Here is a 25,121-nt window from a genome sequence, read left to right as displayed (position 1 = left end):
GCTGGGGGAAGTTTTTCGGAGGGGTCAAGGAACGAATCTCCAAGGAGCGCTTCGGGTGGACGTGCCGAGCCCCTTTCGAATCCGGGGACTTCCCGCCTCGCGTGCCATTCCACGCTGGAGTGCCGTGGTTCCCCCATTTGCATTTGCCTCTTGGGGGTAGAGAGGAGATCCCGTGCGATGTTGTAGCGTCCTCACAAGAAATGTGTGTTTGTCCGACGGCGGTTTGTCGTGCTGGTTAATTGCAGGCATTCTGAACTTCGAGAGAAGTGTTTCTTAATGCGCTTGAGCGGTGGCATGTAAGGTGATTATCACAGAATTTCCCGAAGACTTGCGCAGAATTACATAATGCGGCATCGCATTTCTTATCTTAAATCCCATTCACATCTCATCTAACTTCATGCGCATTTTGGTGATAACGTGATACCGATTTTTTTCCCTTTAGCATATGATTTAATCCTTTATTATAAAGATCTGTATATATTTCTTATTTATTTAATGCGTGACGATACCTCTCCGGATAGAATTCTCGATATATCTTGGCTGTTGCCGATTTCACTTGAATATTTTCATATAGCTTCGGTCGATATCGGAAAAGGAGTAGAGTTAATTAAAAATTCAATTTGGGATCTCATTGCTCATCGGCATGAAATGCGTAAGACATGCCATTTGAACGTCAGTCGTACGTGAGAATGTTGCCATTCAAACGTGGCACAGTCCTTGGTATTTATTTTTTCCCTTGTTCATTCTATCCCTGCTTATTTGATTTTGAATATTTCAGGGTATTTCATGTTCTTATTTAACGGAAGTCCTTCATTTTTTTATCTAAATTGGGGATATTTGCGCCTCTGTGACCAATCTGCGAATATAGGATGAACATTTTTATACCTGCTTGTTTGAGCGAAATAAAAGAGATTATACATGCTTGACTGGACAGTAAAGAATCTCATTCTCTTAACTTGTAATAGTACTCTCTCGGAAAACGAGGTATCCGGGTTCCAATTCCGGTCAAAGCGAATTATTTTTCCGGTGTGAACTTTTTCGCTTTCGCGCGCCCACCATCGGTTGACTCCGTTTTAGTATTCTGTTCCGGTATTTTCCTCAGTTTATTTGAAATGATCTCCTTTGGTGTCATTTTCTCTAGTCACCCCCGAATGCTTCCTGCCACCAGGACTTCAATTCGTAGCGATGTGCCACGTCCCTGCGAAGAATGTTACTTGCCTAAACGAACCGTTGACGACGCGAAACGTTAACCACGGTTATAAATTACCATTTGTTCTCGCCGTGGCGAGGACGTACGATTCGCATCAAATTTTCAACGAATAATAATGTCACACGCGCTCTCGTAAAAATCCACCCGCTCCGCGAAAAAAAATGTGGCTGTGCAGCGGGGGGGAGGGTGGAGGTCGGCGCGCGGCTCTGCGGGGCGTGACGAAAGTCGATCGATTGCGTTAATTCACGCGGGGAAGGCGGCAGGGGATGGCGGGTAGGACTCCCGTGGCGTACTCTCCGCCGCTGTTCCTCCCCTCCTCGCACAGCTTGGGATCGGATATTGAACGCTCCCGCGAGCAGTCTCAATGCGGATCTCGCCGCGCGTGCGACGAAGTTATTTTGCGTTTGCAGGGGAGGGAGGGAGGAGTAGGCGCCGTCGTATTGTTGTTGTTGTTGCAAAGCGTCGCCCGGTGGTTCATTTGCGAGGGTGGAGGGCCCCTTAACGTCATTAGCACATTGGGGGGAGTCGAGGGAGTTTCGGGATGGAAAAAGAGAATGGGGAATTGGAATAAATGCGGTCCGAACGTCTGAGGAGAAGTGGTGGGATAACAAAGTGCCCGTTCATCACGGATTCCGAACTGAACGAACGGTTGGAAGTAATCCGAGTTTGCCGAGTGGGCACTAGTGCGGAAATGATATCGTTTGTATTTGATCCTCGATGTGTATTGCACTTGATTCTTAATTGATATAACTGCGACGAAAATATAATTTTTTCCATAAATACTTGAATCCTAGCCATCCATTCACGCTAATGCTCACTACTCTAAATTCCTCTCAGTGTTTTGTTTGAATACATAAATGCACAGTGGAACTTTAGGCGTCTATCAATTATTATAAAACAATAGTTAATAAAAACGACCAGATAATGCTGTAAAACGATGATAAAATCCGTGTGGTAATGTATTTGATCCTTCGAAATTGATATTGAAAACTTTCACGATCTGAAGCCTGAGCCAATGTCATCTATTTGATTTCGGTGAAACTTTGTCATCTCTCCTATTTATTTTTTCATGTTTAGAATTTTCGCATGTTCACAGTTTGTTTAAAGTTAATAAATTCAATGTTTGGCAAATTAAAACCCAGATACCTTTTTTGTAACGAATTGTCAACATCAGACTCATAAATTGGGAGAATCTGCCTAGCAGTTACTCTTCATGATTTGATGGATTTTGAAGGTTGAATCTAGAAACACGGACACCGAGAGGAAATTGAGAGTTAACGCTCTGTGTGGCGAGGCACGAGAGTTGTTGCGTTTGGATTTGGAGGATCACAACTGGAACGAGGTGCGTTTTAGTGCCATTCCCTGTAGCAATTAGGAAAATAGGTCATGTTTCATCTTTCTTTGCTGTGTGAGTTTGCTCAAACGCCGAAAATAAAAAAAAACAAATGATAACAATGGAAAGAATGTCATATCGCCAATCAAATACACAGATGAACATTCCACTAAAAATATGACTGTAGTCATCTAAATTAAGAAATAATATTTTTAGTTATTTATTTTATTCCATTTCCTCTTTTGATATAAAACATTCATCGCCATGTACACATTTCCACTGTTGATTTATGTTAAATACATGCTGTATGCATACGAAAAAAAATTCAATTCTTTCGTCAGTTTTTTCATCGAAACTACGTTTTCGAGTAATATATTTATAATCATGATTGGCTTGCAAATAGCCAATTAGTAATGATAAGATAGGGGAATGGACGGAGTTTTTCAAAGAAATTATGTGGAACGTTGGTGAACTTCATCTTTGGAGCCGACATCTTTGGACCCTATTCTCGAGCTGCCTCTATTTGAGTTGAAAATTTTTAATACAAGTAATAGTTTTCCATTAATATTATCAATTACTTGCATTAATACTGCATTGATTGAATACTTGGATGATTATCTTACATTGTGCGAACTCCAAGGAAGTGGTGTTGTCGTAACAATAAAATCGAGTTCCAAGTTAATGACGGATGAATCCGGAAGGCCCACCCATTCATTCAAGTGAAGAGTTCCCCAAGGAATAAAACGAAATGACTGCCCTCAAATCTGAGCCGCACGAAGGAAGAGGTTACTAATAACGAAGAGATTACACTCCCCCCAATCCATATTATTCTAGAAATGGAGAAAAACCCCTTTGGCGAGCTTGAACGAATACTTATGGCTTACCAGTACAAGTTATTAAATTTTTTAGTCCGCAGTTACTTCAAGCACAGGAGTGTCTGAATTCTGCAAAAATCCACAGATGATAATGCACTTTTGAGGGAGGATATCCACCTAACTCTCAGCAATAGACGGGTACTAGAGAGGGCCTAGTAAAATATCTAGGAGTCACACTCCTCGTGTATATCGTAGGGAAAGCACTTCAGATACATGTAAGGAGTTCAATTAAGGAAACTTGGCTTCATGAAGTTGATAATGGGGAAATGTTCTAATTAAATATTTTAGAGGGGTGTATTATTATTCATTTGTAAGAACACAACACAGTATTTGTGACGTAAAGTTTGCGGATTTTAAGAATGGTTTATTTTACTGTTGTGTGTCAAGTTGTATAATGATAGACGAGGCTTATAAGTCTTGGCGTTAAGTCTGTGTCCATCCAAAACCTACCTGACACGGTAAATTCCTGAATAATAATGTAAGTCACTGAAACTAGATATTCACTCTATTTCGCCATTCTGCAAATGCGTGAAATATGTCTAAGTAATACCGTAAGTTGATTTGCATGAACCGAATACCCCGCAAGCCGCCGCTGGGGCGTGTAACATTGGGCGGTAGGCCACCAGCCATGCCTGCACAAATATTAGTTCATTCGTGCATTTGAATGTAAATTAGCCCTCATGCAAAAGCCCACACACGCCCGCATTCCCATGCACAAAATGCAATAATTGATTCTATCATTAAATGTTTATATTTAAGTAAATATACGATATTATCGGCTTCTTTGGTTCGATTTTGTTATGATTGCGTATCGTGCGAGGGAGGAACGAATATATAAATCAGTTGGTGACGGTGTCTGTCTCCCCTATTTTTTCTCGGTGGTCGAAACAACTAATATAATTTCTAGTAGTTAAAAAGCACTCTTTTACTTTTAATTGGTGCTTTTCATTTTCCTGTTAAGTTTATAGCGAAAGTGTCGAGCAAAAAAAATCATATGAAGCAAGACATTGGTTGAATCTTCATATTTCATTCATCAGTTTGTTCTCTTCTATCGTGTTCGAATCCCAGTCCCCGCCTCCGACCCGGGCATATTAACGGAACGGGGTAATCCGATTACCATTGGCGGATCCCATGTGCGCCGCCTCCGTTCATCCATCAAGTTCACTGTCACCCCCCGCCCTACATCCCAGGCTCGCGTCTCGGAGCTCCACGCACTTGTGGTCACTCATCCCCGACGGTGACCGACGAGGAGTCGTCTCTATGGACCGACGTTTCCTGCTCCTTTTAACTCCCTACAACCCCCCGCGCCCCCTCGCTCTCCCTGCACCCCTCTCATCCCTTAACACCGGCCACGATCACCGCAGGGAAAGCTGCAAACTGTCGGGGTCGTCAGTCGGGCCGATAAAATTTTGGAGAGGAGGGGTCGCGAAGGAGGGCAGTTTGGATGTTTAGCCCTCCATCCACTTGACTCCGCCTCCTGGCCGTTGTGTTCGGTTCAACTGCTCGCCTCTCCCACGTTCCCATTAGGACGATTATCTCCCATTCCCTCCGTTCACTGGGGTCGATGTTGACGGTGATTGTTGCGTGCGCACCCCGACTTCACTTCGGCCCAAGGATTTGCGAGCCAAGGTATGGAGCGATCTATGAATAAAAAGAATACTCGTATTTTTAATTGGTGAACGGTTAAGGGGCAAGTGCATTTTGCAGCATATTTCCCAAGCTAAATAAATATCACTAATTGGAAATACTTTCAATTGGGGATAATGATGTTAAAAATAAGTTTTGTGGCAAGAATATAGAAATTTTTGTGACCAATTTTTACCTAGTTAGCAACATTAGTAGTAAGAGAAACATTAGTTGAAAATATAAATAATTAATTTCCCATTTATCTTGTATGACAGCTTAATTTTTGTCGTGAAATTGGCCATTTTTAACAAAGTGCACATCTTGTGGCCCTAGATTTTCAAGAGCTTGAGTGCAGTGTTGCGGTGGCAGTGTGTGTTGAATAATGAGTAGAATTGAATTCGATTTCAAATCTCAATTTATCTCTCGAGGAACCTTATTGAAAGAGTCAATTTTTCAGAAACTGTTGGATTTTTAAATGTTTACGTTGAAATTTTAATTGAGCGTTATCTCATAAACGGGTAATAACAATTTAAACTACTGTTGTACATTCCTAACTACTAGTGTTCTATTTTAGGAATTATGTCATCTTTTGAAAATTTGAATTTAATGTATCCCTTATTTCTGCTTTGTAAAATCATGTCTCTACATGGGTAGGTAATATGTCAACATTTAATGTGGCAATAAATTTAATATTTGAGATGGATAACCTTTCTGTTTAATCAACTTTTAATTTTTAATTGTGATAGATGATTGAAGAGGTTTATTTAAAGATCATTGTGGTAGTTTAAAAGTTCGTTAAAATTGTTGATAATTTCTTCGGAGACATTACACGGACATTAATTGTTTGATGACAGTCAAACCTATGTTGTTACTGGAATACCTCATGGTATCCAAATATTGTCGATTATACCTAATTCTGAGTTTCACCCATTTTTAGTTCGCTTCATGAAGCATAAAACTCGGTGAAATAAGTCCGTGGTTCGTTGTAAATAGACCCTAAGTTTCCTGTATAATTTCTATTAAATAGAAATATTCAAAATTTCGTCGGCAGCTCCATGTCTCGTTTGGCCGACACCAACCTTTTTATCGACAATGCTTAACTTATTTAATAGAGTCCAGAGTCATAGTGACGGTCTTAATTGCCAGTGAACGATGTAATAGTTCAAATAAACTTCCACAATAGGTCTCTCATATAATTTTTCTGGCTGATGTTTATGCTTAAGCATTGAAACATGGGTTGTGGTAATCTTATCGGTGGGTCTTAATTTTAAAATTTATTTAAATCATAAAATCGTGATGGAATACCATAAAAGTTTGAAAAACTGGTTTAATTTGCCAAAGAAAGAAAGATTAAGGGAGTATTAACTGTGAAAGAAGAGAGAAATTGAGAGTTAAAGATCGTAAAAATGAATGGTTTGTAACTCGCCGATCTCGCGTGAGTGAACGAGCGAGTTCCGAGCGAAGTTACGCCCGAAAGCGGTGATTTGGGCAAACAGTGCAACAAACCCGAAGGATTCCCGGGTGGCCCAACAGTCGAGGTGAAACGTAGTAGTGGGGGGGACACCTCCGTTGCTCTCGCCAATCCTCTTGAAAACGTGTCCATTCTTTTCTTCCGTGCTTCCACTCGGCAATAATCCCCCATAATCCGGAAATAGTCGGGTGAGCACAAACCGTCGACCTCCGTTCGCCATTTGCTCCTTTCATCGCGTTTCGTCCGGCTCTGTTTTTTGTGTTTGCAGCGGGGTGGATGTTTTTATTTCTCCACTTCTCGCGTATAAGGTTTGTGGTATATCGGGGGGGTGTTATCGCTTTCCCATACTTCCGCAGCGTTCTTGTAAATGCAATGAGGGGTGAAAATGAGAGGAAAAGTTTAATTTTTATCTGCGCGCCATATTTTTCGGTTGGCGATGGCTGACGTGAAAATTCGATCGCTTCTCTCTTCAACATCTCATTCGCCTGAGTCCAAAGGCATAGGAAGACCCGGAATCACCGAATTCCTAAGAAATTTCTAATACTTTGGGCTTCGTGAGGGAAGTAAACAGATGACTCTTACACCTCTCGAGGCCTGTCACCTCAAGTGTTCGCATATAATGCTTAAAGAGCATTACAGAGGTTTCTACCGAATTTCTATCTTTGATCAATGTTGGCTCCTTATTTCTCTTGCGGGGATAACAGTAAGATTGGTTGCAATCTGTTTATTTATAGATTAATATAAATAATGGAGTTCCGGGACAGCGAAATAAATATTTATATTCCAAAGAGTGGAGCGACAGCAGAAATGCACTAAAACACGTAAAAAGATATGTTAATGGCTCTGTAGAAGTAGTTTTCCTTGAACCATAACGAGTCCGTTCACTATTAGTCTAGTAACGGTGCTCGGCTTACCTGTTAAAGTTTTTGCTCCCATGTCTGTCATTGGTGAGAATGATTTATTATCTACAGGGAGAGTTCCTATGTATTTTCACGTACACATTCTGCATTTTTCAGTCAATATTGGTCGTGTACCAATGTACATGTGTAGGTAAAACGGAAAGAGATGTGTTTATATCATCCGTCAAAGGCTCATATTTTAGGCACACCGACTGGGTAGTAGAACAGGCATTCCTTTATTAATATGAATAATTAATCATTGAATGAAAAGTTTATTTAGAATCTCAACGTACCTTATTTTTCAAATACGAGGTCCTGTGTACATGGGTGAAAAACATTATGTGCCAGCTTCCCTGTGTTTTCGTGATGAGGTGTTCCAAACTTTCGACGTTCTGTCGTTCTGACGAGCATTGTGTTCTCAAAGATGTTCGAAAGAGAAAAAGTAGTGTAAGAATCTCCGCTTGACGTTTTTATCCATTACAAATCGGTTCGAAGAAAATTGGCAAAATTTAAGTATTAACTAGTGACGAATTCGCGAGAAATATACGTGCTGGGAGGGTTCATTTGCTACCGCGTTCACAGAGCTCCCAGTCAGAACATAAGCAGATATTTTACGTGACGTTCTCCAGAGCTCAGTCATTGCAAACATGCTTTTGAAGCTCATTTTGAAGAATATTTGTTGAGTTTGTGACCAAAATGTCAACGAGTTTTCCCCTCGCCACTTTTGTCTTTTATTTATGCTTGTTTATTCAGTGCGGAAAAGTGCTCCTGATTTACCTCAGCGGCACGCTCAGCTGAAGGCACCCAAAACAACTCTAACGATTAATCTTCTCTGTCTTTGCAGTATGTGGCGACATCCACGGGCAGTTTTACGATTTGATGAAGCTGTTCGAGGTTGGCGGTCCACCAGCCTCCACGAAATACCTCTTCCTAGGCGACTACGTAGATCGAGGATATTTTAGTATAGAGGTAAGTAAGGGATGTGTCCCGGAGGGTGGCGGTCATCCTATTCAAAGCTTCTGCTCTGAGCTCTATCCCAGTTTCACCTTGGCCTCTCACAGCCTGGTGCAAATGTGATGTTGATATAAATGTCGATATTCCAGTTCAATCTGTGAAAACTGTCCTTTTCATCAAGTGTTGCTATCCCAGGTAATAATTGTTTTCCTTTTGTGCTTAAGCTCTTGATTGTATGGAATATTTTCCATTAATCAGATGAATGTGGAATTGGAACTTGGGATAGTCTCAAAATCAAGTCGAATTTATGTTTATTAAAAGTTTAGATAAATGTTTTTAACATAATTTTTTCCTTTAGACTTATGACGGAATCATAATACGGGCTTTAATGAACTCATGTACCTAATGAGTCAAAGTAGGGTGTAAAATATAAAACGTATTTTTCTTGTCAAAAAAGCCTCCTCGGAAATCGCATTGAGAGGAAATTGTCCTCTTCTTAATTACCCTTTCATTTTTATTTCACTAGATTAATGTCAAAATATTTTGCATAAATTATAATTTTACTGTATATAGATACAATTATAATTATCTGAAAAATTTTATTTTTTAAGTTTTCGAGACAAACAAAATAAATTCACGCCCATAGGTCAAATGAATAGAACCGTATATTCTCTCACAATTTTAAATCTAACTCTTAATTCCGTGTTGAGATTGGAATTAATTGATTCCTTGCTTAAAACAATAAATATCCGTGAAATTTACCCACCAGGGTTTATATTTAGTAGCTGTCGGTAAGTGACATTCGACCTCTCACGGCTTTATATAATATTCAGAAAGGCACACCTGCCGTCTCAATTCGAAAAAGAAACGCAGCTTTGAGTGATTCATTCATCGAGCCTTCGAGATGTCGGACGTTTCAGAATATTTTCTTTGAGTTTAAACTGCGATAATGACGCCGAAAATTCTGATGCCTCGAATTGCTTCATATTTCTCCTCCTCGGCCGCGGCACTCGACATCCCGAGCTCTGAGTTATCTCCCGCCCCGCCCTCGGATGCTTCTGTGGCCTCGATGCGTGACGATGTTGACTCGCATACCGCCAAGGAACCTTTCCTCCTTTGAAGTCCCGCGAGGACGCCTGGACAAAGTGACCATTTAGCTCCAGACATTGTCCCATGTCCCCCTCTCCTCTCCACTCGCTCAGGAATGCAACGCTCGTGCTTATTAGCGAGCTTTTCGCCCTGCCAAGCGCCGCGCCGTGACGCGTGTGGGACGTCCGAATTATTTCGCACTAGCTCCCTCCCTCTCTGAGACGGCCGTTTCTCTAACAGCGTCCACGTGATTTCCCATGCCGTGATTTTTCGGCTCGTTTCTTTCGGAAAGGAGGAATTTCCAGTGGTCGTCTTCACGCGGGCCGCTGGCTGCGTTAATACTCTTGGAGCCCAACCTTTCTCGAGGGTCGTGATGCGCCGGTGATGCTTTTCGTGCCCAACCGTGTTCCGTGGATTTTGTAACCTGCTCGTTTGAATTTTTAAAGTCAAACATTCGTACATCCCCTCGTTAGATGTTATGTTTTGTTTATCGAACGTAAATATCGTTAACCCTTTTGCCCCTCTAACGAAATCCATTTCGCTCCAAGGATATTCTGTATGAATTCCTGAATCGCTACCTTTAATTTGCTTCGCTAACTTGTGCCGTTCAAATTTATTGAAGTATAATCTGTGGCCATTCAAGATGAATAATTTCACGCCTAGGCACGGTAGTAATTTCCAATTTCATGAGTCCTCGTTAATGAAATCCCTTGCCGGGCGATTACGTTTGCTTTAATTACTGATACTAGCTCGGTACATCGAAATTAACTCCGTCCTCGTAAATCTTTTTAATTGATTATTTTCATTATATATTTGTTTTCACCTGTTTTCCCCACGGCTATATTATTTGTACAATACCTATTTCTTAAAAGACAGCAATTGAAAAGATGTTTTCTTCATTCTCCGTATCGAAACACTTGAAATATCAAAAATATAATCTCGTGAAAGAGCCTGAATGTGTATATGCCAAGGATAATAATTACGCCAGGGTTTACAATAATTTTCAGTTTTAACTGTATAAAAACTTCATTAACCTCTCTAATTGTTCCCGTCAAATTTCTTTAAACATTGCGATCAAAAATATATTTCTGCTTTCAAATTGCATCGAATCGAATGAATTTATAAACCTTTTTCAACAAAAAATAAGTTCCTATTAACTCTTTTAACCTAGACATTAAATGTCTAAAAAATCAATAACTATTGCGGCATTTAACTACTAGGTTCCCTCAAAGTAGAAGTAACAGTCAGATTTATATCCTATTGTGCACTTAACTGTTCTTGTGTAATCATTTTAAATAGTTTTGTTGGATTTTTAGTTGACGTGCAAATATGTTTTCGGAGTTCTACAAAGGGAGACCTCTAAATATGCCCTCAGTGGAGACATCTAAATGTCTCTTCATAATTCAAGGACGGAAGGATAAAACGAATGTTTTTGTTAGCTGGTAAATTTTTTTAGGTGGCATAGAGGCACAATGACAAAAAGGCATCCATGAGGAATCGGCACAAACTTCATTCCATTATAGTTACCATTTGAGTAATTTAAAAAGTCCTGGCGTGTTCATGTTCCGGCGGAAAATATGATTCTCCCACACCCATCTTCTGGGCACCCTTGCGGGGATCGATCAGTTTATGCGTCCTTCTATACGACCCGATCGTTGAAAAGTCTTGTAAGGGGAAGCGAGAGAGGGTGTAACTCACGCTGTGGGAGGAACAAGGGTGGAATAATGCACGCGCGTCTTCATCGCCGAAGTTATTTTATGGATCGAAACGCATGTGTGTCCCCCGTTTCCAGGCCTTTTAGGGACCGTGTAAAATTCACGAAGCTCTTAACCCTTTCCGCCGGAGAACGAGTTCGAAATGACAGACCCCCTAGCGGTTCCAATGTCTCTCGCGCTCATTTTTTCCACCTTCGTCCATCGGCGTTATCCGTTTTCTCCCGCCACCCTCCCTCTTTACCCCCCACCTGGGCCCATATGGTCCCGAACAAATCCAGTCCCCCCCCCCAAAAGAATAAAATAGGAAAGTGTGTCGTAAACTACAAGGTGGAAACGACTACTCGGCGGCAATTTCCACACCTTTGTCTTGTGTTCTTCGGAGCATAGCCCGCAGAGGGTGTCGGTGCGTGTTCTTTCAAACGGTGGAAGAAAGAGGTAGGTTGAACAGCATTCCCCAAAATGTGATGCCCAGATGAACCCACATGAATACTTTTTTATTATATGGAAGGGGATTTGGGGAAGGCGAGGGGATTCTACCTAAAAGGCAATCTTCCTTCTAGGCACTCGGTAGGCGTGATGAAATTGAGAAAAAGTAAACTAAGTTTTGAGAGAATATTGTGAGTAAAATTTTATGAGATGTAAAGGAGAATTTGAACTTTCTTGTGCTTCAGGGAAAATATTTTTAATGGCCAGACGCAGGTTGGTAAGTTCATTGTTAATGGCACCGGTGGAATTCTTTTTCACATGAACATAGGTTTCCTTTTATGGTATACAGTGCACAGCATTTCTATGGTCGTGGTGATTTCAGTAATTTTTTTGCTATAATTATTCGGGTTTAAAATCGAATGTCGGAAAAAATGAACGCATTTTCTGAATACCTCATAGCAAAGGTGAAAATTGGTCTTATCGGCCTTGGATATTGTGTTGTAGTTATTTTCTGTGGAAATTTCGAGACAATTTTTCTTCCATGGATAGAAAATACCCCTCGCAAAAATTTGTTTTTAAGAGGTAGAGGTATGTCAGGAAATACTGCATCCATTTTGGACTCCTTTGAATATTACATTTAAAATATTCAAAAATATTAAAAAACAAGTGATAGTGCATTATTTTTCATTAAATTTGGCCATAAAGTTAGTTTCCTGATAGGGTTTTACCCCAATTCTGACCATATGTCGAATGGCAAGGAAATTTCATCTCTTTCATCATTTTTAATTACCTTTGATTATGATTTAAGGTAATATATTCTCGTAAAGTGTGGGAAAAAATTGTATTGAGCGTGGCAATTGATTTTATCAGACTGCAAAGTGGCATGAACGATCTTTGCCCTGATTGTTGTGTACAATAATTTATATTAACATTTCTTCCCCTTGTTAAATTTACCATTGCCTTTAATGGAAGTTTCACTGAAGTCTTGATCCAAACTGCACAAAATTTTCCTGCTCCACCCACGCTATAAAAAGTTTATTGAACCACTGTCACTGGCTGGAAGTTGACCTTGGCCCTTAAAAATTATTTTCCATATTTCAACGCAATATTTTTATCGAATTTTGCAGGTACGGTATTTCGTCCATTTTCAATAATTCGATTGCTGAGTATTGAAATGTGAAATCTTGGGTTTTCCTTTCCGTGTCTTGTGTCTAACCCTTCTAAGACACCATGTTGTATTCTAGGAGAAATGGAAAGCTTCATAACACATTCCAGACTACGCTTCTTTCAATTTATATGCAAGCAGTGTGAATTAAATTGCTTTCTTTCAAGTAATGTCGTTTTATGTGCGACCCTAACCAGTGGACATATTTCTGAAATAGGCGAGAGGTGGTGCAAGCCACTTAAGTGCGGATGTACAGAGGAGAAAAGTGAATCCCATTTTAATATGGAGCGTAGTTTTGTATGGTTCAAAAACTTGGTCGTTGAGGCAGGAGGATAAGTGTAAACATGAGGCTTTTGTGATTAGGGTGTGGGGATAAATGGAAGATGTGAAGTGGACGGAAGCAAATACGAAGGATGAAGTTTCAGGCATGGTAAGATAGGAGTGAGAGCTGGTTTAGATGAATTTGGAGAAGGCAAGGCTAGTGGGTGAAAGAGGTAAGTGAGAAGCCATTGGAGGGTAATTGAAGGATAATGCTGAGAAAGCAAGGTAGAGGAAGGAAACGAATAGGCCCTTTGGATGGAATTAAAGGCAGTAGAAAATATGCTGGGCTGAGTTATTTCAATAAGCAGTGTGGGATCAAAATATATTCTGTTTCATGTTAGTTTAAAGTGTAGGAGTAGGTATTGTAATGTGCAATGCCAGGGTCCATCAAAAGCTTACCATTACCCTGCTGACCGCTGTTAAAAAAATCAAGAATAATTTTTGTAGTTTTTATCCACCTGGGAAAGTCAAGTTTCGACATCAGTTTGGAAAGTATCAGCACGGTTCGCCCCGGAGAAAAATCATTGTAACTCAGCAAAACATACTATGGCTATGACGATGGCATCTCGACCTTTCCACTCTCTCCTCTCCCGTTCTTCCGGAGTAATCCGTCAGAGGAGTTATAACTGGGTCATTTCTCACCACCCGCGTCATTGCATTTCCCTTATCAGCTTTGAATACTATCAACCCCGTGCGTCGTCTCTCACGCTTGATAACTTTCCGTGAGTGGCGAACAACAAGTCTATCGGTGGTCCTCAACGATGATCCCCCACCCTTATGCATGGACGCGTCAACGCGAGTGTCGGTTGAGTGAGTGAGTGAATGATAGGAAATTCAAATATCGCGAAAAAAACCTAGCGTTACCCGTTGGTTTAGTGCTGTATTGTGTGAGATAGGCAAGGAATGGTATTTTGCATCGCTCGTTCAGGGTTTGAATATAAATATTGGATGAGTGCGAATGGAACCCAAATGGAAGTTCTCTATTATTTTTGTTTGTATATTTCGATTTTTCATATGTAAAAACGTTTAAAAGCTCAGTTTTGTTAGAATTTCATTTGAATTTAGTTCAAATAGTTATGCAAAGTCTTTCGAAGCCCTCTTCTTATGCCGCTCGTCATCCAGAAGTTAAATATAATCAGATTTGCCAGTCCCTTTTGTTTTATTGCGATATATGCTTTCTTATTACTATGAATCATTGGTGGTGAAAGTGAAAATTTTCCGACAGCATGAAAATGTTTTTTTGTGAACTCAAGTATCAGCATACTAGTTAACTCATTAAAAAATGGATATTTGATATTTTGATTTCAATATTCCCCATCTGTATTCGATATTTTGAATACTCTATTTTAAGTTAATTTGTCAGCATAGAATTGAACTCTGGCGTATTTAAACTTTTCGTAATTAGCTTCCTTTTTGGAATGGAGACCTGCAATTTCCACGTGGCTCTTCAATTCTGAGTTGGTTTTCACGGGTGTCTTTTGAAAACGCGGCTCAATGGAGCAACTTGCATTTATGCTTTATTCGTATAATTAAGGTGAGACTACGGGAAGAAGTAAAGAAAAACCGTCTACCAAACAGAGCAATTCTGTAGTTAATCATCAAGTGCGACTGTGCTAAACATTCGAAAGTGAAATTATACCGCTTTCCAATATTCATCAGTTAACTCTAATGGCGATTTACCGAGAACCCTTTACTAAATTCCCTCCTAGTGGCTTGCAGGGTAAGATGTCGATGTATTTTGTCCACCTTTGGCTTATGCTCGTAGATTGGATATCAGCCTTCGAAGAGAGTCCCATTATTGTCCTTCAAAGGTCCCTTCTGTTTCATTGAAACGTTACAGAAGAAGTTTTGGAACAGTCCACCCTTGGTTTTTCAGGTGAGCCCTACGCAGTTTTTTTTGGAAAATCTCCGAAAAAACTTCCGTGTCGACTAAATGGCCACGTCCCCCGTATCTCAGATACCCCGCTTTACGCCGCCACACCCCCCCTTGGCTGCGCCCTGTTACTCCGTATCTCACAGAAGACGCGTCGTTAAAAGTTTCCCGAGGTCAGGAGGCATCAGCTCGAGTTATCTATTCCATTGACGAATGTTCCCCTTTGACCTCTCTGACGTCGCAACATTCTTATTTATACTTTGGGTTTTTTCCCCTCTCGCTGTGTAAACACACTGAATCAGCTCTCTCAACATTCGCATTATGTCTTTTCGGAATACGCAAGGAAACCAAGCTCTCTTTCCCTCCAGGATTGGTGTGCTCGATGTTGATTTAGCATTTAATCGAGACGGTCGTGGCGGTATCGGAATCTTTTCTGGTATCCGACGCAGTCGTCGAGTTTATTCTCTTTAGACCGGGTGATGTTATTGCGTTCGTGGGTTACGTAGTTATAAGTCTTCCGCTTCATTTCAATCAGGAAAAAAGATATTTTTATTATTCAACCAAGACCGTTACTGATTCAGCTGTCACAATAATACTTTTTCCATTATATTGGCTGACTGAAAGTTTACATTGCCTCAATTTCGAATATCTTAGAACGGGGATCAAGACAGAGTCCATGAACGTTCTCAGACGAACGTATACAATATTCTCAGATGATTTCTGTTGGATCTTTGTCAAAACTACATATATTACTGGTGCAGATCAGTTTGGTTTGGAACTCATTTTAATTTTATAATATGCAGCATATGTACGGATTTCGTTTCACCAGTTTATAAGGATTAGTTAGTGAATCGAGATCATGTTAATATAGGAGATGTGGCTGAAAAATATGATCAGTTGGGAAATAATCAGCCCGTGGAGTCAATTCAGTGAATGTAACGAAGGAGAAATACTCTTGTAAGTGGACCAGTTCCTGTATAAACAATTGAGGTTTTCATTTCTGTTCATTATTTTCTGTTGTGGAAGAATATTTATGCGCATTATTTGGCATCATAATTATCCGTCTTGCGTCTATTTAAAGCCCTTTCGGATGGCTTTTGATGCATGAGAGCACAAAGCCCTTCGCAAGACCTGTCTGTAGCCGCCCACTGTTGTCTGTTTTCAGCTAACCACTCCAGTTCTCTTTATATTCTTCGTTTCGCCGTCCACTGAGTTGGCTTTAACTAAGCGAGATGAATTATAATAATTTAGGCTATGTTTTGAAGAAAAAAAAGTTATGCCAGGGGTAAAAATCAAAGTAAAATGAAAGGCCCGAGACAATGAGCATCAGAGACAGTGGGGTTCTGTGTGAAAAATGAAATACGATTATGTATTTATGACTCATCACTGTTCATAAGTGTAGAGATTCATAATATCTGTTTGAAAATATTAATGGGAGAGTTTAATAAGTAAGGGATTGAGAGAAGCTGTCGAGTTCTGCTTTTGTGACCCACGATTATTAATACATAACATGGTAGCTCCGACCGAGGTTTAACAAGAATCGACGTGGTTAGGAAATCGTAATAATTTATTATATGAGGTCTTCAAAGGAAGTGCAAGAAATTTTAGAGGTCTCATGTAAATGTTGCCTTGGAAAAAGCTTTAATTGGCATTAACATGTTTTAAATGGCATGCCTATTTTCTCCTCTTTATATGAACGCGATTGAAGTGAGTATTTAAATCCATCAGTTCTAAGTAAACCAGCGCGTCTCTTTTCATCAATCACTCCATCATGGTTTCCATATTCTCTATCCCTTTTATCATCCGGCGGGTGATGTAAATGCGGCGATACGGTTTTGGAATTAGTTGAGAGCTGCAGGTCCCCTCTGCGTTTTGAAAATTAATGAGCACGACGGACTCTCATATCTCCCCTCACTCTCCTCGACGCCTCATCTGTTGACGGAACATTTTTATTTGTCGCACGGCAGGTGTGACTCCCGAAGAACCCGAGGTATTGGACTTTTTAATACGCGGCACGGAGCCAAACGTTTGAACGCTCGCCGAAGGAAAGGAGAGTGGTGGGGGAGGGGAGATTTTCTCGTCCATCTTCAGGAATAAAGGGCTCCTCAGCGCGCGCCGCGATGAAGTTTGGCGTCGAACGTGCGGCAGTGTCGGTAGGCGTCACAGCGGCGTTGTGGTAGGGATAGCGTGGGGGGGCTCTTTCGCTGTTCGAATGCACCGCGGGTCCCATTATACCTCCCAGCGCGGCACCTCCCGGGAAGTGGGGCAAGGCGTTCGTCCTGGATCATCTTCCGTCTCGCGTTCCGTCCCTGTGTAGCCCACCGCCTCCGTCACCTTTTCAGTCCCCAGTACCAAACGAACCCCCTCCCCCCCTCACTTACGTGGGACGAGCGCTAGTGGCCCCACCCTCCCCCTTCATTACCCCCCCCTCATTCCGCATCTACCCGTCGTCACATTCGTCATCCTTTTCCCTCTCGCAGCCCCTCCCCCCGTCCTCACCTCGGCGAAATATTCCCTCTGCATCGCTGCAACGAACGATCCTCCCCGCCACTCCCCGGAGCCAACACTCTTTTGTGTACGAGTGTCGGGGAGGCGCAATGCGGTCGAGGGAGAAATGAAAGGGTGTGTGCGACTGCAGAAAGCAGCTCTTGGCAGCCGTGGGGGGAATTGAGGGGAGAGGGGGATGCAGCACCGCGCCCACAAGGGCCCCAGGCGGCGTGTAAATCAGGGGTGGCTACCTTTCCCTTAACGAGTGAGGTGCCAGATTCTTAAGGTGTTAAAGTTGGTGTGAAAAGTTGTTTTTGCAAAATGCACCAAATATTTTGAGGGATGTCTTTTATGTGCATGTCCCACGAAGACACAGTAGTGAGGAAACAGGATTATTCCGCCTTGGTAGTTAATGGAAATCCTGAGACGGGTGGTACGAATAGAGTCATGTTGGTACGTTAGATAATGACATTAATACGAGTGCGTGTTTGAGGAATTGTTTCTCGTGCACGCGACGTTGTTAATTGTAAGAATTGAATTATCGGAGTTGTTTTAGCCACCTCCATTAGGCTGAATGTGTCTGTATCAAATGGATAGCTAGCACCAATTATAAAGTAGTGATGTTCCCCCAGATATCGGTGATACTTAATGGGTGAGGGAAAGAAGGAATGCTCCGGGTGCGTTCCTCAGGCGCGTGATCACGTTCATACGATTGTGTTCCACCCCTCGTCAGAGGCAGGAGAAAAATGTCTTGCGGCGCCATGGGTCAATTTTGACTCCTGTTATTTATCGATTCCACTATGCCTAAAGCATGTGACAAGCTGAGAACGAGTTGGCCCAACTTTTTAATTTTCCACGTCATTACGCGATGAGAAACTCCCAAGACTTGTTTGTTTGTCGACCCTATTGCAGGCAAGCGAGAGTTATTGTTACAGTAGTATCAAGTGGGTTTTGAAGGTGGGGAGTGGCTGAGAGCATGTCGCACCGTAAACTCGACAAGAGAAAGTATTGTGGAACGACAAAACATCCATTTCGGAGAATAATAGGGGACCCAGCGACATTCGAACCGATCAACGAGCGCGTTATCCACCAGAATAAATAGGTCAACTAAAGATATTGTTCGAGCCAACCGTCCCTGTAATCGAAAGCATGCTGCAGTGTGTCTCTCTCCTTTGTTCGTTGCCAATGAATGCGTTCATTTATAAGGCCATCGTTTGCGTTGGTTATCGGTTGCACCAATCGATGCAGATTTTCCGTCGTTAGTACGAGAGCACTGGACGAGACGTACGACCAGACTGAGCGTACCATACTGTTAACCAGCTTAACTCGATTCTCTGCACAGATGCCTCGAAGCAGAACTAGTATGGAACCCATAGAAATATGGGTTCCATAGTCCTACTAGTTTGTAACAAATTTAGAAATAAAAAGAACTACTAAAGGTATTCTGGAAAGAATATTTTGCTGTTATCCATATCCATACGTCATCTATGATTCTAGTCTTACTTATGTGCTGAATCAATTTTCCCGATTAGGGAATTGGCGTGTAAGGTCTTAGCTTAACTATCATGAAGTTAACTCATTGCAGAGCAAAATTAATTGTGTGTTTAAGGTATATATTTGTACAATTTCACCACGAGCAAGTAGTTTTACACGATCGGAATACGAAAACTTTCCATAAATGTAGATCTGATGAGTTTTTAAGTGAGTTATGGTGCCGACCGATCGAAAATTGGAGGATGAAGGTACAAAGCAGGGGATAAAATGATCGCTTACATGGCGAATTTTCGAAGTGCATTAATTGACACCAATACGCTTAGCGAAATGAAATGTACTTCCTGGCGTCTTCTCTGTGCCCATTTGGCATTTGATACAAATAGTCTATAAATTGTCCTTTCGCCGTGTGTGCGATCTTTTCATGAGATTCCGGACCAACTAAGTGTTGAATGAGACACATTTTACGTAATTCGACCAACAGAATGAAGTCATTTTGAAGTTCTGTAGTGGCTCCTTGTCAGGCACCTTTGCGAATATTTATGTATGCATCATCTTATCCAAATGACACGTGATTCACAATGTAAGGAATCGTAAAATATTATTTTCGATTCGATGCTACACGAGTATAACTCGTCGATGTTTAATATCCATTACCGTTTTATTGATTCTGAGGCCGCATAAAGACGTGAGGAGATCTTGATATTCGATGTACAAATTGTTTTTTGAGCTCGTTCACTGTCTTTCTATCATTTTTTTCGCTATCGCTATTGGAATAGAATTTCCCCATCATCAGAATAGAGTGCTCCTTCCCTCTTTCTTAGACTGTCGTCGATTTATTTATTTTTATTGCACCCTATGGAATTTTAGTTATTATTTTTTGCGCACAGGAAATTCCTCACGAAATATTCAATCGCGACCAACTCAATAGGAATCTTCTCGGAAGAAAGAGAAAGGGAGCGAAGGGTTAAGGGTGTCTCTGGTGAAGGCCGTAGTGTTCCGCTGCCCCTCTCCCATCCTCCCCACCCACACCAATCGATTCCTTTATATACACCTCCGTCTCTCCATTTCGAGTTGCACACGTTCCTCCCTCTCGCCTCATCCCCACCCCCCTCGAACCTCCCCTCACTTTCCCTCAATTCCCATTTTTCGACCCTACCAGTGAAACGTGGAGCCAGAGAATTACGCCGTCACCGGGGAAGGGAGGAAATAGGAAAGGTAGAATGGATATGCGAAGAGGAGAGAGAGAGAGAAAAAAAGGTGATCGGAGTGTGGGTTGTTCCTCTCGGGTGTCGGCGACTGTGTGATATACATGATTGCCTCTCTTCCGTCGCCGACCCTTTACCCTCTCACGTGGCTGCTCGTCCTTCTTCTCTCTTGCTTTTTGACCTGCCTCCTGCATCCCTCTCTCGCTGACCCCCCTCCTCTCCGTTGATGGCAGAGCGTTTCCCGCCTCCCTCCCGTTTCCGAGTGGTTTGCGCTTGGGAGGGTTGAGGGAATATGGCGCGCGCGCGTGACCGGTGTGCTTCCAGCACGCGGGAAAGAGGTCGGGCGGGTCCCGGCGATGATCAGGGGGTGTGGAGGATCTTTGGCTCGCTCGCGCCGTCGATAAAGGAGGTTTATATAACGTTCGTTACGTTACGTTCGAGCGCTCGCGGGCGTGGTCTCGAATGAGGGGTCTCCCAAGCGGTTTTGGAAAGGAATCGCTGTCACAAACCCTAGCGGTGGCTTGCAAGGTGCATAAATAAATTTTTTTAGATAAAAAAACCGTCTGGGCTTCGCGATTGCTTCGTGAGAGACATGTGCCGCCGCCCTCGCCCTAATCCCGGCGCGGAGGTTTGAAGACGAGCGCCAAGGAGCGAGTGTTGCGGATCGAAAAAATATTGCCTGCCGTCGAGAGCAATATTTTTTATAAGTCTTTATGCGATATTTTCTCCTTCGCTGGTCTTCGTCTCTCTGAGTAAACAGCTCGTTGAATTGTCTTCACGTGGAGATCAACTTAATCGATTCATATCCTGATTGCTCCAAAAGTTTGTTATGGAACGTCAGTTTCCAAGCGCTTATATTAGTCGAAATATCTGTCAGTAAAAACCGCACAGAATCACCTTGAGTACTGAGTGTTGTACATATATCATTTTATATACAGGGGTCGCCCCTTCATTTCTATCCTAAGCGTATACATATATTCCAGTACTGATTGTAAATTAAATGTGTACTTGATGATGCCGCAAGTCGATGAAACGCCTTATACCTAAAAATAAAATCTGTCGAAAAGTACAAAATCTTTCAATATGGATAGTAATAAAATGAATTGACAAGTTAATAATTACATATTGCATTGCTTTTAATCAGAAATATTAATACCACCATGTTGTACCATTTATATGGGATAGTTATTAATTTAAATTAAACCAGTATGCATACCGAAACATCACAATAGCTTTACAGCTATATTTTAAATGAAAAAAAGGGTTGATCTAAGTTGGAAACTAGACATTAATAATTCACAAAGTAAAACAATAGAATGCTGCAATCCCTTTATATTTTTGAAATCCCCTTCGGTCATCATTGCTCGGTGTTAGTACCAGGGTGACCATATTTCATCGGCAAATGACATCAAGCTGGCTGGTGTTAATTCACATTAATTTTTTTCCTCGACGTTTTAATAGTGAATCACTCAATCGTATGCATTTGCCCGCGTATGATTTAGCGGTAAAAATCCTAAAGGGCATCATTTTACCAATCCTTTGGTCCCTATAATTAAAAAAATAATGTCCATGTTTTCAGTTTTCCTTCTAGAGAAAGACGTTTCTTTTCCAGATTATATCTTCGAAATTCCACCCCTTCGCGAGATCCGAAAGTGAAAGTCGCGCAGTATGATATTTTTTTCCTGCCCCACCCAGTCCCTCGGAACGAACAAATTTGGCGGCCGTCCTTTTCGTCGCAAAGTTTGGCTGGCACGCCGGGCGAAAGAGAAAGGATTCGCAATGCTAGGAAGTCGTGGGCGGGTGGTCTCTACGGTGGCGGGGGTGGGGTGGATGGATACGGTGGCTTCGCGAGCTTGTGCTTCAGAGGGAGGGATGGTCGGTGAACCGATCGAGCGAGTTGGCCCTCTACCCACCCATCCACCCCCTGAAATGGAGAGTGGCATTTTACGAAAATAAAAATCGCGGCCTATTCGCATTATGGAAAAAAAATGAAGCAATGTTCATCGAAGGCCCGCGCAGGGGTGGTGGAGGAGAAGGGCTGGATTGTTACTGACTGATTGATCGAATTTGCATCTGACCTTTTTTCACGTGAAGCGGAAAGAAGCTCGTGTGCGTTTCCACCCTCCCCCGTTCATTCTTTCCCCGTCGCTCCGCAGCCTCCCTCAACCCTTTTGCCAATTCCACCCTCAGTGTATGTTTTTTTTCGCGACCCCTCCTCACCGTATCACTCCCACGCGTACGCCTCCCTATTCCCATCCCCTTCCCCACCGCACACAAAACCTTCCATTTGCCCAGAGTCGGAGGGGGGGAAGGGTTGTGTGTGTGTGGGTAATGGAGTGAAACCGGCGGTCGGTAATGTATTACTTTAAATCCGATTTTGATCCGAGCCGATGGAGTAGCCTTTTATTCGCTCAAATTTTTCCGCTCTCTTGCCCTCTCCGCCCCTCTCCCCCCGCCGGCGACACAGCTTCGACCTGCGCTCCGCCCCACGTCGATGCAGTCTTTTGTCTGCGGCGGTGATTACCAAGTAATGGAGTGAAAAACACATGGGCCGCCGCCCCACCCATTCGTGATTCCCGGAACCGAAGGGGCTGTGGCGGCGCTAAAGAGATGAAGAGTGTCGCTTACGGGTTGTGTTATATATTTCGATTCTTAAAGTTGTTCTCTCGCTCTGCCGCGTAACGTTCCCCAGATGCCACCGACAATTTTTTCCCCGTGATCCGTGAAAAGAGAGATGGCTCGGTTGTATCCAGTGAATCGGGTTAAAAATTTGAATGCCTCGTAATTTTCATTTCATTTCCTCGTAACTTTTTTTCTTCACTTATCGACGTCGGCTGGAAAATAAAATGTGTCCGTGTGATGCTTCTACATCTCGTAGCTCATCTGTTGAATATTTGATTTGATTTTGGAGGCCTTTAAACGCATGGAGCTTCTGTCGAATCCAGGTAATAGTATTTGAGCTGAACCAAAGACCTTTCCGTATTCGGTAAGTTTCAAAATCAAAGCATTTTAATGATTTTTTTTGCCGGGCATGGCCCGTTTTGGATTGAAGTCAATTTAAAGACCGCAGCGCAGCAGAATTATTTTTGATTACTCAAGTTCCGTTATGAATAAAATTTTAAAAATTTTGTTCTCCAACTTTTCGCTTACGGAGAGCCCACATCATGGGTATCGTATGTATTTCCTCCTACCTGTATTTCGGCAGCTACACTATGTGCTTACCAAATAGTAACCGAGGCTGCCTACCTTCTATGGTGACTGGCAACTATTTTGAGTTAAGATGCTGTATAATATTACTGCCCTTCCATCTCTGCTTGTGTTTTATGGTTTTACTTGGTTTAGCTATGCATACTTTCTTAATGTATCGAAGCAAAGAGTTTTTCCAGGTAAAGTGACATCTAGGTAAGTTCGAGTACAATGAAATTGATGGACTGTCAGTAAATTATTATTGTAGAATTTCTGCAAATTAGAGGTAGAATTGGACGGACTATTACTTTGGCTCGGTGAAATGGCTTGCACTAGAGTTGAATCGACGGGATCATGACGTTTTCTGCTGGAAGGTTCACCAGGCAGATCGAAGGAACGAAATAAAAGGTTATCGCCGCAACGTTAGCACCTCGGTGAGATGGCTCCAAACGTGCCTGTCTCCATTAAAGTCCTAGCCATTAGCGCGATGGACAGGAAATAGATACGGAGAAGAAATCAGGAAGCCACCGAAATTTGGCAAAGATTATAGACGCGAAAAACAGTGTTAGTATGTAAATTTGTTTTAATGCAATTTTTAATGGATGTAAATCTGCATAAAACCAAGCGATAGGGTCTTATTGTTATTGAAATTTATTATTCATGAAATTAGTGGCAATGCAAATGTAGCTCGAACCAGTATTTTCGTTGCAACCAGATTTCATTCTCTGAATTTTTCGTGCTAAAAGGCATCCCGTGCTAAAACTAATCGCTACTTTGTTCTCTCTCCATACTCCCTTCGCCCTGTCTCTCTCTCCTCAACTTCTACGAAGGCGCTCTCCAACATATGATAATTTTATTCTAACAGCTTAGACTTTTGATTGTTTCCATGTATTTCGAAGTCTATCAACTTAGCCAGAAACTACTGGAATGAATTAGAGGCCATTGTTCTCTCCTTCTAGGAGAGATAGAGGCTCTCCTTCTATCATCATGTATTTTATACACAGCATAAGTAGTTTATTGTCATCTGCCATCCACCCTAAAAATACTTCAACGTAGTTTTGAAATAACTTTTAGGTGTAGCCGAGGTTAGATCGACGCTATTGTGTATCTAAGTATCTGGAGTTCTTATCCCTTTCTTGCAATTCAATTCATAAGCAAACAACAGTCGCACTGCCTTCATCCATGGTGGTATATTTCGGGGTGCCTCTACCTAACCTGTACCGAAAAATCAGTCGAATAATATTGCCAAAGTCCTTCATCTGCGCGCGGCAATAATTCATTTCAATCTCTCCTCATTAATTCCTTTCCGCAAAGAGATGCTCCTCAATAATAAATGGGGGCGACCTTTTTACGCTTCGGGTATTCCACGAATTTCCATCACCGTTCACTTCCTTAACTCATCACTCGTGGCTCATTTTTCATTCGTTCTGATTCTCCTTGTTTCATTAGGTATTCTTTATAGACTCGAATCATCAAAATCATCATCCTTGGCCTCTTTTTCCCGTAATAAATTCAGGGTATCCGTCCCGGAGTATCAACACTATCTGGAAGAGCTCCCTCACTGACCCCGTCCCATCCTCCGCGATCACCCGGCATCACTCCCAGTGCGCCACCTTCTCCCGTTCCATCTCACTGCTCCCCCCCCCTTGCCTTATCTTTATCGAGGATAGGGCAATGGAGCAGGGGAGACCGATTTCCATTCCTCTCCGTTCCTTCTCACTTTCTCTGCCCTTCATCTCTCTCTCTCTTTTCTTCCATAAGGGGAAAAATGACGGTGTTCTACTGTAACACT

General features: G+C 42.0%; 1 protein-coding gene across 3 annotated transcripts in view; it reads left to right on the top strand.

Moving 5' to 3' along the window:
• The window catches only part of LOC139700975 (serine/threonine-protein phosphatase 2B catalytic subunit 2-like), a 779,444-nt gene that overhangs the window by 516,142 nt on the left and 238,181 nt on the right, over positions 1-25,121 (top strand). For all 3 annotated transcript variants that reach the window (XM_071599506.1, XM_071599505.1, XM_071599504.1), the window contains exon 3: positions 8,259-8,383. In XM_071599506.1, coding sequence (XP_071455607.1) covers positions 8,259-8,383 — 125 coding nt within the window. The remainder of the gene's footprint in view (positions 1-8,258; positions 8,384-25,121) is intronic.

Source organism: Hetaerina americana, unplaced genomic scaffold (genome assembly GCF_022747635.1).
Source record: "Hetaerina americana unplaced genomic scaffold, ioHetAmer1.1.p SCAF_11, whole genome shotgun sequence".
NCBI lineage: Eukaryota > Metazoa > Arthropoda > Insecta > Odonata > Calopterygidae > Hetaerina > Hetaerina americana.
The sequence above is the reverse complement of the archived record's forward strand: the minus strand, read 5'-3'. Positions and strand labels throughout refer to the sequence as shown.